The 14,686-nt window shown below is 35.3% G+C and overlaps 1 protein-coding gene across 1 annotated transcript in view; it reads right to left on the bottom strand.

Annotated features, from left to right (window-relative positions):
• LOC111047197 (structural maintenance of chromosomes protein 1A) overlaps positions 1–14,686 on the bottom strand; it is a 46,300-nt gene that overhangs the window by 13,233 nt on the left and 18,381 nt on the right. Inside the window, 7 exon segments of the mRNA XM_039434717.1 lie at positions 1,192–1,373; positions 2,888–2,985; positions 5,732–5,889; positions 7,863–7,928; positions 10,702–10,824; positions 12,640–12,693; positions 12,695–12,809. Of these exon segments, the coding sequence (XP_039290651.1) occupies positions 1,192–1,373; positions 2,888–2,985; positions 5,732–5,889; positions 7,863–7,928; positions 10,702–10,824; positions 12,640–12,693; positions 12,695–12,809 (796 nt within the window).

Raw genomic sequence — 14,686 nt, 5'->3', positions numbered from 1 at the left:
AAAGTTTTAAGGTGCGTACAGATTTCCGCGCCGCGAACATGAGCAATTCACTTTTAATCAGCTGATTATATCTGTATTTTTACAGAAACGGTATAAAAAATCTTGGCATCAGCTGATTAAAATTGAATTGCTCATGTATATCTGTACGCACCTTTAGGCTAAGCGCACACCAGTTAGACCAGACAAGACAAGACATGATCAGACACTTTCAGTCACAATACTTCACATAGTTGCTTATGAAGACATGTCTAATTGCAATGACTTATCAGTGTGAGTTGCGTCATAAGCAACAATGTGAAGTATTGTGACTAAACGTGTCTGATCTTGTCTTGACTAACTGGTGTGCGCCTAGCCTTAGTGACTTCATTAGTCACAACAAAATCAAAGTGATTGATGAAACAGCACAAAGAGTCGAAAGTAAATTCGTATGGTTTTTGTTGGTGGGGAGTCCCTTGCGTGAAGGTCTTACCTCGCCTGCAAAAATATAATTCAAGCCGTCAATGGGCTTTAAAGTCATTACACATCCAGCTACGTTTAGCAAGAAATACGTCTTCAGAAGACGTAGCCGTCTCACAATATTTAAAGCTACGCTACGCTGGTATGAACGGGACAGATTAGTAGCTTGGATTTAGCATTTTGAGAGATAGGACGGCTACATCTTCGCAAGACGTGTATCTAAAGTCTGTGAGATATCACTTTTAACTTGAAGAGGAGAAACCCAATTCTCCTTCCACAGTTTGTAGCATAGACACAGACGGAAATCCTGCGCACAATTGTATGCGCCATGTCATTTCGCTTCAGATTATTGTGATAAACACATATCCGTAACATACACAAACATACGACTTTTGGAACATTGCCAATGGAGGGGAGTGCGCTCTCTCACACAGACACAAAAGAAGAAGAATGCTGCTAGGTAGTGGGAGAGATTAGTGGAGGATAGAGCATCTCGTCATCGAGAAAGAGCCGTGTTAAAAGTAATTTCTCATTGACTTCAGCTAACGTAGCTTAGTGTGAAATCATTTTTACCAATGTCATACTTCAGCCGGGACCGAAAATTTAACATACCCATCCGATAACACGATACAGCATAAGAAAGGACACCTTTAGTTTTGCAAATACTATATGTATTTTTAATAATAAATTCCAGAACAAAATAACTGAATTGCGTTAAATGATGGTGCGACCGACCTCTCCAATCTCTTTGTCCATAGCATCGACCTCCGACTTCTTGTTTTGTCGCTCGGACTTGAGCCGGTCGATCTCCTCCTTGTCCTTCTCTATTTCGGCCGACTGCTTGTTCTGCGCCTGCACGGCTCGCTCCAGTTCGTACTCGTCATCACAAACGGCTCGTTCCCAGCGCAGCACATTGTCTAAATTAATAAATAAAGTGAGTTGATTGGTGTATTTTTCACTTCAAATTTTCTGAAATAACTAAATTAGCTTTAAATACTATAGCTTTTTACTACTATAGTACTGCTAAATACTATAGCTTATAGCTAGAAATAACTATAGCTTTTGGAATTATTTCTGTTTATAAAATTTTGGAGAAAACCAGTTTTTGGCTGAGCCTGTCAATCTCTCCCAGTCATTACGATATGATATGTGATTGTGTTGATTGCTGAAATAAATGAATGGATTTATTTTATTGCCATGAGAGTATATTATATATAAGGATCATTCTTTTCTCAACCTCCGATTGGGCATAACTAGAGGACGAATATATATAGATATATAATATATCAACCAATCATTTGTTTACTGGAAGTTACTTACACTGAAAGCAAGAAAGAAAGAAAGAAAGAAAGAAAGAAAGAAAGAAAGAAAGAAAGAAATATTTATTGCCAAAATCATTAAACAAACTTTACAAATGTGAAAAATTTTCATATACAATACATTACAAAAACTTAAAATTAAAATATTTTCCATTTAAAAATCGATTATAATATTATCATTGGCGTTACCAGCAAAACTAAGTAGTTTGAGCGATGGCAACGAGTAATCAGTCGGCTATAATTAGTGGCTTGAGATTCAGTCGAAAATGGAAAAAATATAATAAAGAAAAAAGAAACATATGGAATGTATGAAAAACTAGAAAAAGAAATAAAATTTCAATCCGAAAAGAAGAAGTACTAAGAGTGAAATACTAAGAGAGCAGAAAAACTAGAATTAATTCATAATAATTTAAAAACTCAAAAGAAAAAGAGATGGTTCATGTAATTATTAATCTACAATTCACTGTACATATGTAATCCATTTAGTAACATAATGTAATTCATTTGTAGCATTGATGATTATTCTTCAAAATAATTTCTGTGGTGATTGAGACATTACCAGTGGACCAGACTACCAAGACCCTCTTCATGAAATGTTGCCGCCAAATGATTTCAAGTGGGCTATTTGATGTTGTTATGGAGCTCCTAATAAGCTTGGAAGCGCTGCCCTCAAAGTCATGTCTTCAATTTGGGTAAAACATTTGAGTTACTTTAGGTTCAGCGATGATCGAAATTATCCCATTCGACTTGCTGAAGAAGCCGTTGACAGAGAAAAGTAAGCGATTTCCCATGAAATAAACACAACAAAACAACTTAGGCTAACAGATATATTCAAAAAGCATTGAGACTCTTTTTAAACTGGAAGTAGAGTTTACATTAGTCAAGTTTCCTTGAATTCAAGAAAACTTAAAAATACAGAAACTTGAATCCAATATACCAATGTAAACCATTTTTCAAGTTTTCTTGAATTCAAATATTCGATAATTTTATTGAGTAGGCTACAATTTTTATAATAAATAAATGAGTTGCTGGAAGTTGATATTATGTAATTTGATATGACTTCATTAAAAAACAACTCTGATACTATAAGGGACATCTCACTGTAAACTTACTTTTGGTATCCTTCATTTTTTCAAACTCCAGCTGATTTATGATCCTGTTACGCTGGTTCTCGAATTCAAGTCTCTTCTTAGCTCTCTCCTGCTGCGACCTGAAATAAACAAAAACAATAAAATGCTGTGAAATTTTAAAAGATGCCGAAATTTATTTTTATGCAGAATTTTAGCTTTGTTCAAATTTGACTCAATGTTATCCAATAGCATCTCTCAAGCCGCTACCATGAATTTTCCATTCAATTAACAAATTTATAAAAATACTGTACAAATAAAACAGCAAATCCGGGATTCTATAGTGAGGCCCACGTTATGATGGCAGTTAGCAATGGTATTGCTATCCTTGTCTATCATTCAACAAAGCGAATAGCGTTATCTCTTTCTCGCTTTGCGTTCTTGCCAAATCGGTATTTAACAATGTAGAATTAATAATCAACAAAATATTTCATCTTAATTATGAAAATTCATTATTAAATTATTGAAAATATATTTTTTTTCTCAATAAAATATTATTGATTATTTTAAACGAGAATGAACCGTTAATATTACATCAATAATATCAGCTACCGTACTGATTGCATCAGTATCAGCTACCGTTTATAGAAGACATTGATTGATAAGACAGAGGATCGGCAACGTTGTTCTTCTAACTTTCTCCACTGCCATTATAACGTGGACCTCACTGTTGACCTAACCTTTAACCAACATTTCCATAGCCCATTCTCACCAATACCTAACTGGTGTGCAAATGTGTAGCTGACAGTATATCAGCCTCCACAGAAAACTTTATACCGTTAGACATGAAGAACGAATGACTCGAATTCCCATTTGTTTCAGTATCGCAAGAAATGGTCGAAATATGCACTTGTCGAAGTGAGATCTTAACGAACTGATACCCTCCCATTTTGTGGTTGCAATGGTACTTGGTACATAAAGTAAATTCGTATGGCTTTTGTTGGTTGGGAGTTGCTTACAGGAATATATATTTTAAGCCGTCAATGGGCCTTACGATTGTCATACATCAGCCACGACCGACAGTTTAACATGCCCGTCCGATAACACGGGAGTAATCTGGTCTAATCTGGTCAAAATATTTTGGTGATGAATGGGTTTGAAACGGGGATCTCTAGGCTGCCATGCAAGCACTCTATCCACTAGACCACGGATCACTAACATAATTTACTTTAATAGTACCTGACCGGAATAGCTAACATCATAGTTGAATGAGGTTGTTCAGAGAGAGCCTAGTGGGCGACAACGGAGAGGTACCGGGTTCGATTCCCGGTCTGGGCACAGTTTTTGGACATTTTAATTCTTCAAATTGCATTCTGCTATTCAGTTCTTCGGTCAATATTTGCAGTAGCAGAAGTCCTTAGTTCTATTTATACAGCTTTCACTGGATTTTTGAAATAATAGTAACTAGTAGTTATGTGTACAGTAGACCTCGCGCAGTAATAAACCACAGCCTCCTCTGTCCATCAGAGTACATTCTGTCCTGTCCTGTCGTGTGGGCGAGATATAGGTGTGAAAACGACTAATAGCTGTCAAAAATGCTAACATCAAGAGCTAATCTCCTTTTCAAGACATAGGCCTACCGGCAACAGGTCAGCCTAATTTGAATGCAGAGAAAGGTCGAGAGAAAATACTATGTTACTTTCAGTTATTAATTGCATGCGTCATTGCATGTAATTGTAGCTACGGTAATTTTCAAGATATGTGACGAAATACACGAAATTAGGTCCCGAAAAACAAGTTCCATTAAGGTTTGAAACAGATTCACTATGTTAAATGTACAATAAACACAACATATTTTTCTACAAAACTTGCAGAAAATTTATTTTCGAATAGAAAGATGTAAAATAGGTCTGTAATAGACAAGGACAACCTTTAAAAAATAATCGTTAATATTACATTTGTAGAAAGCTTAACAGATTTTGTCTATTTTTAATGCGTATTGTATGTAATTAAGGATTATTTTTTTAAAGGTTGCGTTTGATTAGACTCATTCTACATCTTTCTATTCGAAATTAAATTTTCTACAAGTTTTGTAGAAAAATTTGTTGTGTTTATTGTACATTTAACATAATAATCTGTTTCAAACCTTAATGGAACTTGTTTTTCGGGACCAAATTTCGCGTGTTTCGTCACACATCTTGAAAATTACCGTAGCTACAAGCCTGGAAACGGTTTTATTAAATTTTTCAGTTTATTTTACATAAAGTACGCTAAATTGTACATCTCAATTAACAGCCAACAAATACCCATAGGGCTTCGTTTCAGCAGGGGAACTAAAATTCAGACAAAATCTTTCACCCTGTATAACTTGGTAACCAAGCATTTTCGGACCTATGTTAATTAGAACCTTTTTCTTTTTTTATGTGAGGAATCACACCACTACCTCCGTGTTTTCGGAGGTAGTGATCACACCCTGGCTTATGGGCACCTACTTTTAGAACACTCTGTATATACGTCGACGCGCCTTGTTACAAAGTACTTGTATACCAAATTTTATGCAAATCAGAAAATAACTGAGACCGTAACTGTGGTAGAAACAAACACACAGACAAAAGCCTATCGAGTCGAAACTACGACCTCAGCTTTTTCTTCGGTCAATAATAACAATACAGAGATACTTTAAGGCTCAACTCACACTTACGTGACTCAGGTCGAGAAGAGACTCGACTCTAGTCGAGAGCATATGTTTCCAAATGGTGACGTCGCGGATACTAAAATCGACTGGTCTGAGTGTCAGCATTTGGAAACACATACTCTCGACTAGAGTCGAGTCTCTTCTCAACCTGAGTCGCGTAAAGTATGAGTTGAGCCTAATAGTATTGATTTTACCTGAGTTCTCGTTCCTCATACTGCCTGATGTTGGCCATGCCGATCTGATCGCAGAAGTCTTTGAAAATGTCGTCTTCCACGTTGTTCAAGCGCTCTTTCATATCCTCGATCTGGGTTTCGCGCGTGCGCATCGATCTCTCAATTGTCTCGGTTCTTGGCTAACAAAACAATACCAAATAATTAGTCAACCACAAATTTCACCAATTACTACAAAATAATAGTTATAACATCAATATAATGGTATTTCACCAGCTACAATATAATAGTATTTCACCAACTACTAAAAAATAATAGTTATAAACTTAACTTGAGGAGTTTGATGGAAAAAGGGCACTAAGAACTTTAGACCCTTTTTCCGTCAAAGTGTTTTTTATATTCACCGCCATTTTTTCTATGTCTAAAAAATTGCATACCTCTGTTTTTTCTGAACGATGCGACAACAATTTTAAGAAGGCAGCGTCAAGCGTTTGAGCGTGGTTTCTAGGTTACATAGGCTCTCTACTGCTACACATGGTATTTAGGCATGCACGTTTGCTATGAATAATAATAATAATTGTTGTAAATCGGAGTGTTCGCGAAAAATACATGAAATTGAGTCAAAAATACGTGAAAATTGGTTACTAAACATTTGGGACTGTTCTTGGATAGAAAAGTTATTCTGATATTGGTGGACCCACTCCATTTCAGTTCCTGAAAACCCATTTTGATAGTGCTATTTTGTTTGAAAAAGTAGGTTAATTAGGTTAAAATGTTTGCTTTTTTCTTTGAAAATATTTTTTTATATTAAAAGTTTATTCCATATCAATAAATAAGAATGAAAAATCTCAGTTGTGATCTACTTCATTTGGAGCATTTCCTCGAAAAATCACTTTGATGGAAGAAGGGCCTCTGTTTATAATGTTTTTTATCCAATACTAAACAATGTAGGAAGTGATTCTCAGTTATTGTAGCACAATTACCAGACAAATTGAACTTTGAAGTTCCATTTAACTAGAATACTAACTGATACACAAGATAATAGTTTCCTATAAATCACTTAAAAATCTTTGACAGCGTTTTTCTCAAAACATGGTTTTTGCACATGGGCCCTTCTTCCATCAAACTCTTCAACTTGACTTATTGTGCGAAATTTTGAATGACATTTAGACTCGATTCTTGGTTGCGAAATCAATACCAAATAATTAGTCAACCAGAAATTACACTAATTACTGAAAATAGTTATGAACTTAACTTGACTTATTGTGATAAATTCAATGGACATTTTAGAAATATAAGTGTTTGGTGTTAGAGTTTTCTCTCTTCCAAAAGTTGTCAAGTTTGATAAATAAATGAAATAATAAATAGTATCAATTTTATAATGTATTGTCTAGATATGGAGTGAGTGGTGGTAACTGAAGTGATAGTACCTATATTTATTTGTTCTTTCATTAAAAATATACACAAATCATTACAAACTATTATAATTTACATAGATGTCTACTGATTTACATTCTCATTTGATCACTTAATTGCAACTATTGAGTTATTCAAAGTGAATTTTATTTTTATTTATTATTGTATTTAATTATTTTATCAGTTAAATTATTTAACTTATTCATAGTAAAATTAATATCTTACTGTTCAATATCTAACAATATTTTCAAGTTTTTCTTTTGGTTTTCCGAAATATAAAAAAGTCACAGTTTATTTTGAAAAATGAATTCTATTGATTCGTTCGGGTTAGAAATATAGGTCTTATATAGTTAGCATTGTTGCGAAGTCATGTATTTTGGCAAAAGGACATCATTTACAACAAGAGGTTCGAAAAGCCTTTTGAGAGACCATAGAAAATTCATAATATCGAGCTTTTTGTGGAAATTTCTACATCTTATGGAGATGTTTGAAAAAAACAAAAAAAAAAATTCGTACTCATTCAACGTTTATTTTTTCAAGATCGAGGCTACACTGTATTAAATACATTTGACAAGAAATAACAAGAGTACAGAACAATAGTTCATCACAGCAATCTGATAATGGACCTATGCATTCAAATTTTATAAACATAGAAGTATGTTGTTACAAGCCTAGGGATCGTGCGGGGATCAGCACCAACAAAAACAAGTTTTTCGATATTAAATTAATTAACACTTACTCCGATTTCTTCTTCCTTCTCTCTCAGTCTTATTAGTTCTTTATCAAGCATTGCAATTTGTTGTTTCTGAAACAAAAATTCAAATTCAATTAATTAAAAAACAGTGGTCATAGACTAGACTAAGGCCGGTTTACAGAGCTCGACCGACCGTCAGTGCGTATGTACAATCCTGACCGTACGCTTCGATGAATCAGTTTTACACATTCAGAGCTCGACCGACCGTCAGTGCGTATGCACCATCCTAACCATACATCAGTTTTTCTGACTCACAAAATGGACGCCTTTACAGATTGTTTAATTGCAGCTTATTATCTTCGTAAACAAAAGATTAAAAGACGTAGATATCAAGTTCACCCGATGGTCGCCCAAAGAGCATTTCAAAGGGAATTTAGTACCATTATAAACATCATTGCTTGGGGTGAAGATACATTTTTCAACTACCTCAGAATCTCCATCAGAAATTTTGATGAGTTATTTCGAGCTTGTATCACCATTGGGAATACTTGCAGTCACTTTAAGCTACGGATCAAATAAATGTAGATAATATTAATAATATATGATTTTTTCAATAAAAAATTTAGAAATGATAGAAGGAATGTATATAAAAACTCTGAATTCAAATATGACACTATTAATTTGAATTCATTCTTTATGCTATTCAATTCAATATCAGCTGATTGTCGGGCAGAGGTGTCAGCACATTGGTTATGTTGCGATCAGTACAGCTCTGAAAGCTTCTATTTGCTTCAATAGCGCGTCAGTCGACCGATGGAACGGATGCGCACGAGATCGACCGATGGTATTCATACGCTGTATAAAACGCATGGTCCTGACCGTGCGCGTGCGTGCCGTCAGTCCTGCTCTGAACGGATACATGGAATATCTATGGAAAATACAAGCGCGAGCTCTGTAACCGGCCTAATAGTTTAGAAAGATGGTAAGTTTTCAAAAGTTGGTTCGACAGAAAACTATAAAATGAATTCAAGCTATATTCCAAATCCTTGCTTGTATTGAATTTACTAGTTTATTCAAATATTAATAAAATAATTATATCCAAAGGATAAAATATATATTTTGAAGGAACATTTAACGCATTGGATTGATATTGATCTACACTTCAATCAATTTCATAATTGAAATTAACAAACATGTGGGCCTATACTGCACTCAATACTCAAGGAAGTTAATGAGGATGCATAATTGATATTGTATTATCCTCAGTTATGTGTTGCAATGAAATAATTATGAATTATATGAATTTTTACCAAGTACTACCAATTCGGGTGCTGGAAATATCAAGGATAAAGGAGTTTAAACGAAGTTTGAAATCATTCCCAAATGAGGAGTGCTTTTATAGTCTGAAGGACTATTTTAACTACTGTAATAGAGTCAAAGACAAATAGTAACTAGATACTAAATATAAATTTCATGTCACATTAATGGTGTCTTGCTTTTTTGCTAGCACTTTGACTTGCCTGACGCCATTCGAGGCCAACGAGACGTAATATATAATACCTATCATAAAGTTTTAGAATCAATGGAATCATGGTCATTTTTGGAACAGTTAGGTTTATAACACTCCACAACTATAGATTAATATGCTAAAAATTAACTTAAACTTGTTATTTAAATGATAAAATAAACTCTAATATGCTGTGTTTTCGTGCCATTATGGAACAACTCTACAACTCTCTTGGGCTGACCACATTGAGGCTGTCTGTTGCAGGCTGAGCAGAGTGGTTTTCCTGCTCAGGAAATTGAAATCCTGTATTCCTGCTTCCTAACTTAAGGTCTGCTATTTCTGTTTTTTCCAGAGCATTGTCCTGTATGGCCTCACGCTTTGGGGTGGAGGCACAGATGTTTCACGAGTGTTGTTCATTCAGAAGAGGGCCCTGAGGAACCTTTGTGGTGCTGAGCGTCTTGCCCATTGTCGTCCCCTCTTTGTGAGAGAGAGAATCTTCACAGTCTTCTTCCTCTATGTACTTCAGACCCTCTGCAGAGCACATGCAAATGTGGGGGAGCTTGTAACAAGGCAGAATTTTCACCCACATGAGACTAGAGGGAGACAGAGGCTGGACGAGCCCTACCAAAGACTGAGCAGGACACGATCGAGCTATGGCCATCTATCTGTCAGGCTCTTCAACAAGCTGCCGGTGATGGCTAGGAATCTGCCTGCCGGCAAATTTCGTAGGGTCCTGAGAGACTTATTGTTGGATAATCCTTTGTACTCACTCCGTGAGTTTTTCATGTTGGACAGCAGCTTGGTAAGCGCCTATTTTTGATTAATTTCTTTCCTCTTGCTTGCTTTTATTTGTTTTTCTTTTGGACTAGTAGGTCGACTGGCCTACTTGTTTCCGTTTGTTTTCTCATGACGTGTCCCTGGGGGTTTTTATGCCCACCTTATGGACTTGACATAAAATAACTAAATAACATTTCTGGTGTTAATTGAACAGTCTATTGCTTTTGATGTTGAAGGAGTAAATTCTTATAGCTTTTTGTTGGTGGGTAGTCTTTTGCGAGAAGGTCTCACATCGCCAAAATATATCATTTAAACCATCAATGAGCCTTTTACGACTGTCATACTTCAGCCGGGTCCACAATTTAACATGCCCATCCACTAACATGGGAGAGACCTGACTAGAAAATGTTTGTCCTTATCTGTTGATGTTATCTAATAACGTATTTCAATAGAGCTACTTGATTTGTTGATTAATAAAAAATAATTCCATAGTACCCTCTTGTTTTTAAAACTTTTGTTGATGTTAATTAAACAGTATATTTCTGTTGATGTTAATTGAACAATATTTAATTCAAGAAATGTGATTAAATGTTTGTTTACCTTTTTCTGCTTCAAAGTGGACATTTGTTTGTCGTCCCATCGCTTAGCCTTTCGTGCCAGATCCAAACTACCTCCAGACATGATACCAGATTTATGGTAGCATGTACCATCCAATGCCACCGCCTGAAACACAATCAATAACCGGTTAAAAATGAACGTTTACACCAAAGACGTCCATCACAGTACAATAATCTTGTAGAAACATCAGTTCAAACACTATCATTAGCTATTAGCAAGATAATTATAATATTGTATGATATAGTGACACAGAAAAGCCAATCAACAATAGGTTAAAAATAAACGTTTACACCAACGACGTCCATCACAGTACAATAATATAGTAGAGACATCAGTTCAAACACTATCATTAGCTATTAAAAATATAATAATAATATTGTATGATGTAGAGTGACACAGAAAAACGAGAACTTTTAAAAACGCCATAAAACATTGATGGGAAGGGCAAAAAATATTTTATTCAAACTAATGTAATGTTCAAGACTTGCCATTTGAGAATTATTAATAACATCTATCACTTTTTGGCAATTACTCCTGCACGAATACACTCTTGAAATCTGTGTTGAGATTCCAGAACGATTGCTACAACATTTCATCTGGGATATTGTTAATTTCATTTTGAATTGTCTGTTATGATTGAACAACAGTTATTGGTCAAGTTGTGAAAACGTTTGATTTGAGATAGCTCCACAAACAGAAAATCGCAGGTGGACAGATCATGGGACCAGGAAACGCAGATGTTGCAGCGATCAATGAGGAATCGTCAACACAGATTTCAAAGAGTGTATTCATTCAGGAGGAAGCCATCTTAAAGAAGTAATTGTCAAAAAGTGATAGATCTTATTAATAATTCTTAAATAGCAAGCCTTGAACTTTACAATAGTTTGAATAAAATCATTTTTGCCCTCCCCACTAATGTTTTATGGCGTTCCCGTAAGAGATTCTATAAGTTCCCGTTTTTCTGTGTCACCTGTGTATCAAAACGTTTCTGAAAATGACGAGTAAATTTCATAGATTTGATTTGCGGATTATAAATTGAAAATATTACTAGCTGAAACAATGTATATATTGCAGTAAGTAATTGATGAAGGAATTCAAGACTTTAATAGTAAATAGAGTTACGATAGGTACATGTATTCTACTACAGTAGCACTGCCAGGTTAACGGTGGTTCATTAATTTATCTCTAATAATGCAGAGTAAGCATAAATTTTATTATTGAACACATTTTATAGGTGAATAAAAAAAGTAACAAATAAGTGTTTTTACATGAATATAGATTTATTGAAAAGCCAATCTATATAAATAAAAATCGAGCCTCAAATTTCGACATTCAATAACTTTTTCATGTGTTCACCGAATTTGATAATTTTTTCTTAGTTGTGTTAGTTATGTTCAGGAGCAGGTTTATGGCCTAACAAATTTATGATCCGACTTCAGGACTCTTTCCTACGGGCCTTCAAAGGTTACATGTAATTCTTATGGGAGAAGATTTGTAAGCTGGCCACACACATAAATAAAAATCAGCTGCTATAATCATTGTGTCATCCACCTGACCTCTGAGAAGAGGTCTATCTATCTATAAGAGAGCTTCATGCTAATGACCCGCAAGATTATAAAGCTGTGATGAAGCTGGCGCGCCAGTAAAACAAAAATATTTGTTCTGCTGGAACTGCCAGCTGCTGGCGCGTCCATGACTTGCTGGCTTCTCCAGAAACTGGCTTGAGCCGTTTACACAGTGCCAGTCGTTGGCATCCAGTGACTGGCTACCTTAACTGGCAAGCCGACTGGCACCGTGTAAATCAGCCTTTATGCATTTCACAATAAATAAATAAAAATAAAATATGTACATCATTTAGAAAAAAAATGAAAATAAAAGATGATGATGGATACTCACTATCAGTTCTTGAAACCTACTCACATCGTATCTGTTCTGGCCGTCCATTTCGTAAGCGACTTTCATGGCGTCCTCGGGGCGTGTCGCAGACCAATGCGTTGTTGGTGGCGAACAGAATGACTCGCTTGATCTCGGGCGGGGAGTAGTTCAGCACGTCGTACAGTAGTTTCACGTTCTTCGGCTCCTTTATGTTTCTGCAAAATGCCATGGATTTGAGCTCCTCATACACAAGATAAAAGATTAATTTCAATTGTGACTGCATAATTTACAGTATATCATCATCAACATCATCTAATTTATAGTATCATCATCATCAACTATATAGTATTTAATATTACGGTGGCAACTATATAGTATTCAATTTATGTAACTAAGATTCGTGACACTGGCAGCGCCTTTACACAATTGCTGCCAGTTTAATTCAAAGACAGAGATTCTTTGTAGAAATTTTGTTATGCAGAAAGGAGAATAAATTTCATTTTCATTTTTATCATCAATCATCATCCACATTTTGGCCGAGTCGTTCGCCCAGCCTGGTAACCCAACGTAAGCCAATGACGGCCAGTGAGGACCACGTTATAATGGCAGTGGAGAAAGATAGGAGACAATGCTGCCGATCCTCTTTCTTGTCAATGCCTTCTATAGACGGTAGCTGATACAGGTTTATTGATGTAATATTAACTGTTCATTCTCGTTTAAAATCATCAATTATTATATTTTTAACTGTTCATTCTACATTGTTAAAAGACAATCTGGCAACAGAGGAAAGCGAGAAAGAGATAACGTTATCCGCTTTGTTGAATGATAGACAAGGATAGCAATAACATTGCGAATCAAACACTGTCATTATAACGTGGACCTCACTACAGATAGGAGAACAGAGTTGCGATTCTCTGCCTTGCCATTGCCTTCTAAAGAGGATAGCTGATATCTGATGTAATATTAAGTTTCCTTTCTTGTTAAAATAGGTACTCAATTATATTTCATTCGTCAAGAGTAGCTATTTATGTATTAAGAGCGTAATGCGCGACGAATTACATACACAATTTTTTCTACAACTGCCCAAACCTGTTAAATTACTTATATCAGCTGAGTTACAATTACCGACTTTTTAGGTTAAGATCTGACCTTTTGGCGAGCTGCTTACCATCAGCTGATTGGCGAGCGTAAAGAAACTCTTTCTGCGCATGCGCGAATGATTGCGAGCGTAAAGAAAATTTACTGCGCATGCGCGGATGGTTAGCGAGCGAAAAAGCAGATTCTCCTCAGAAATTAGCTGTTCTAAGACGAGAATTGAGTATGTAAATTCTTTTTTTACGCGCAGTTGTAGAAAAAATATATTTTTTAATTGATTGTCATAATGAAGAAAAAACTACAAATAATTGTTAAAAAACTACGTAGCAACGTTGCGTAGGAGATAGAAAAGGGTAACGCTATCTGCTTTGTCGAATAATAAACAAAGATAGTAACACCAATGTTAATCAAATACTGACAATAAAATGAAGACCTTACTATAGCTTCTCTCTAACAGTGTAGTAGCTAACTGTACAGAGTGAGTCATATGTATGGGAACCCTTCAATAAGTTGGAGACTGTTGTAGATGTAATACAATTACTTTCAGGATAAGTTATTGATCAAATACTCTACCTTTTGACGTACAACTGAATTCCAACTTCTCATAAGGGGGTGACTTAGGGGTTGTAACACAAATATTTTGAATGTAAACACCCATTGTGTGATACATCATTTAAAAGGCCTTCTCAAAACTAGAAATATGACATCAATAAAGATGCTCTATGATACTTTTATTCAGAATGGTGGCTGATTGAAGTTTTTAAAGAAATAATTGATACATTTTAATCAGCCGCCATTTTGGATACAAGTATCATAGAACATTTTTATTGATGTCATCTTTCTTGTATTAAAAAGACCTTTAAAATGATGTATCACACAATGGGTGTTTCTTTCTTTCTGTTATAGCTCTACAGCCCATTGTGGGCTTTGGCCTCCTCCACAACATTCCTCCAAACGTTTCTATCCATTATAAATCCTCTCCATCCTCTATAACCCA

The sequence above is a fragment of the Nilaparvata lugens genome, chromosome 8, assembly GCF_014356525.2.
Source record: "Nilaparvata lugens isolate BPH chromosome 8, ASM1435652v1, whole genome shotgun sequence".
In the NCBI taxonomy this organism is placed as follows: Eukaryota; Metazoa; Arthropoda; class Insecta; order Hemiptera; family Delphacidae; genus Nilaparvata; species Nilaparvata lugens.
The sequence above is the reverse complement of the archived record's forward strand: the minus strand, read 5'-3'. Positions and strand labels throughout refer to the sequence as shown.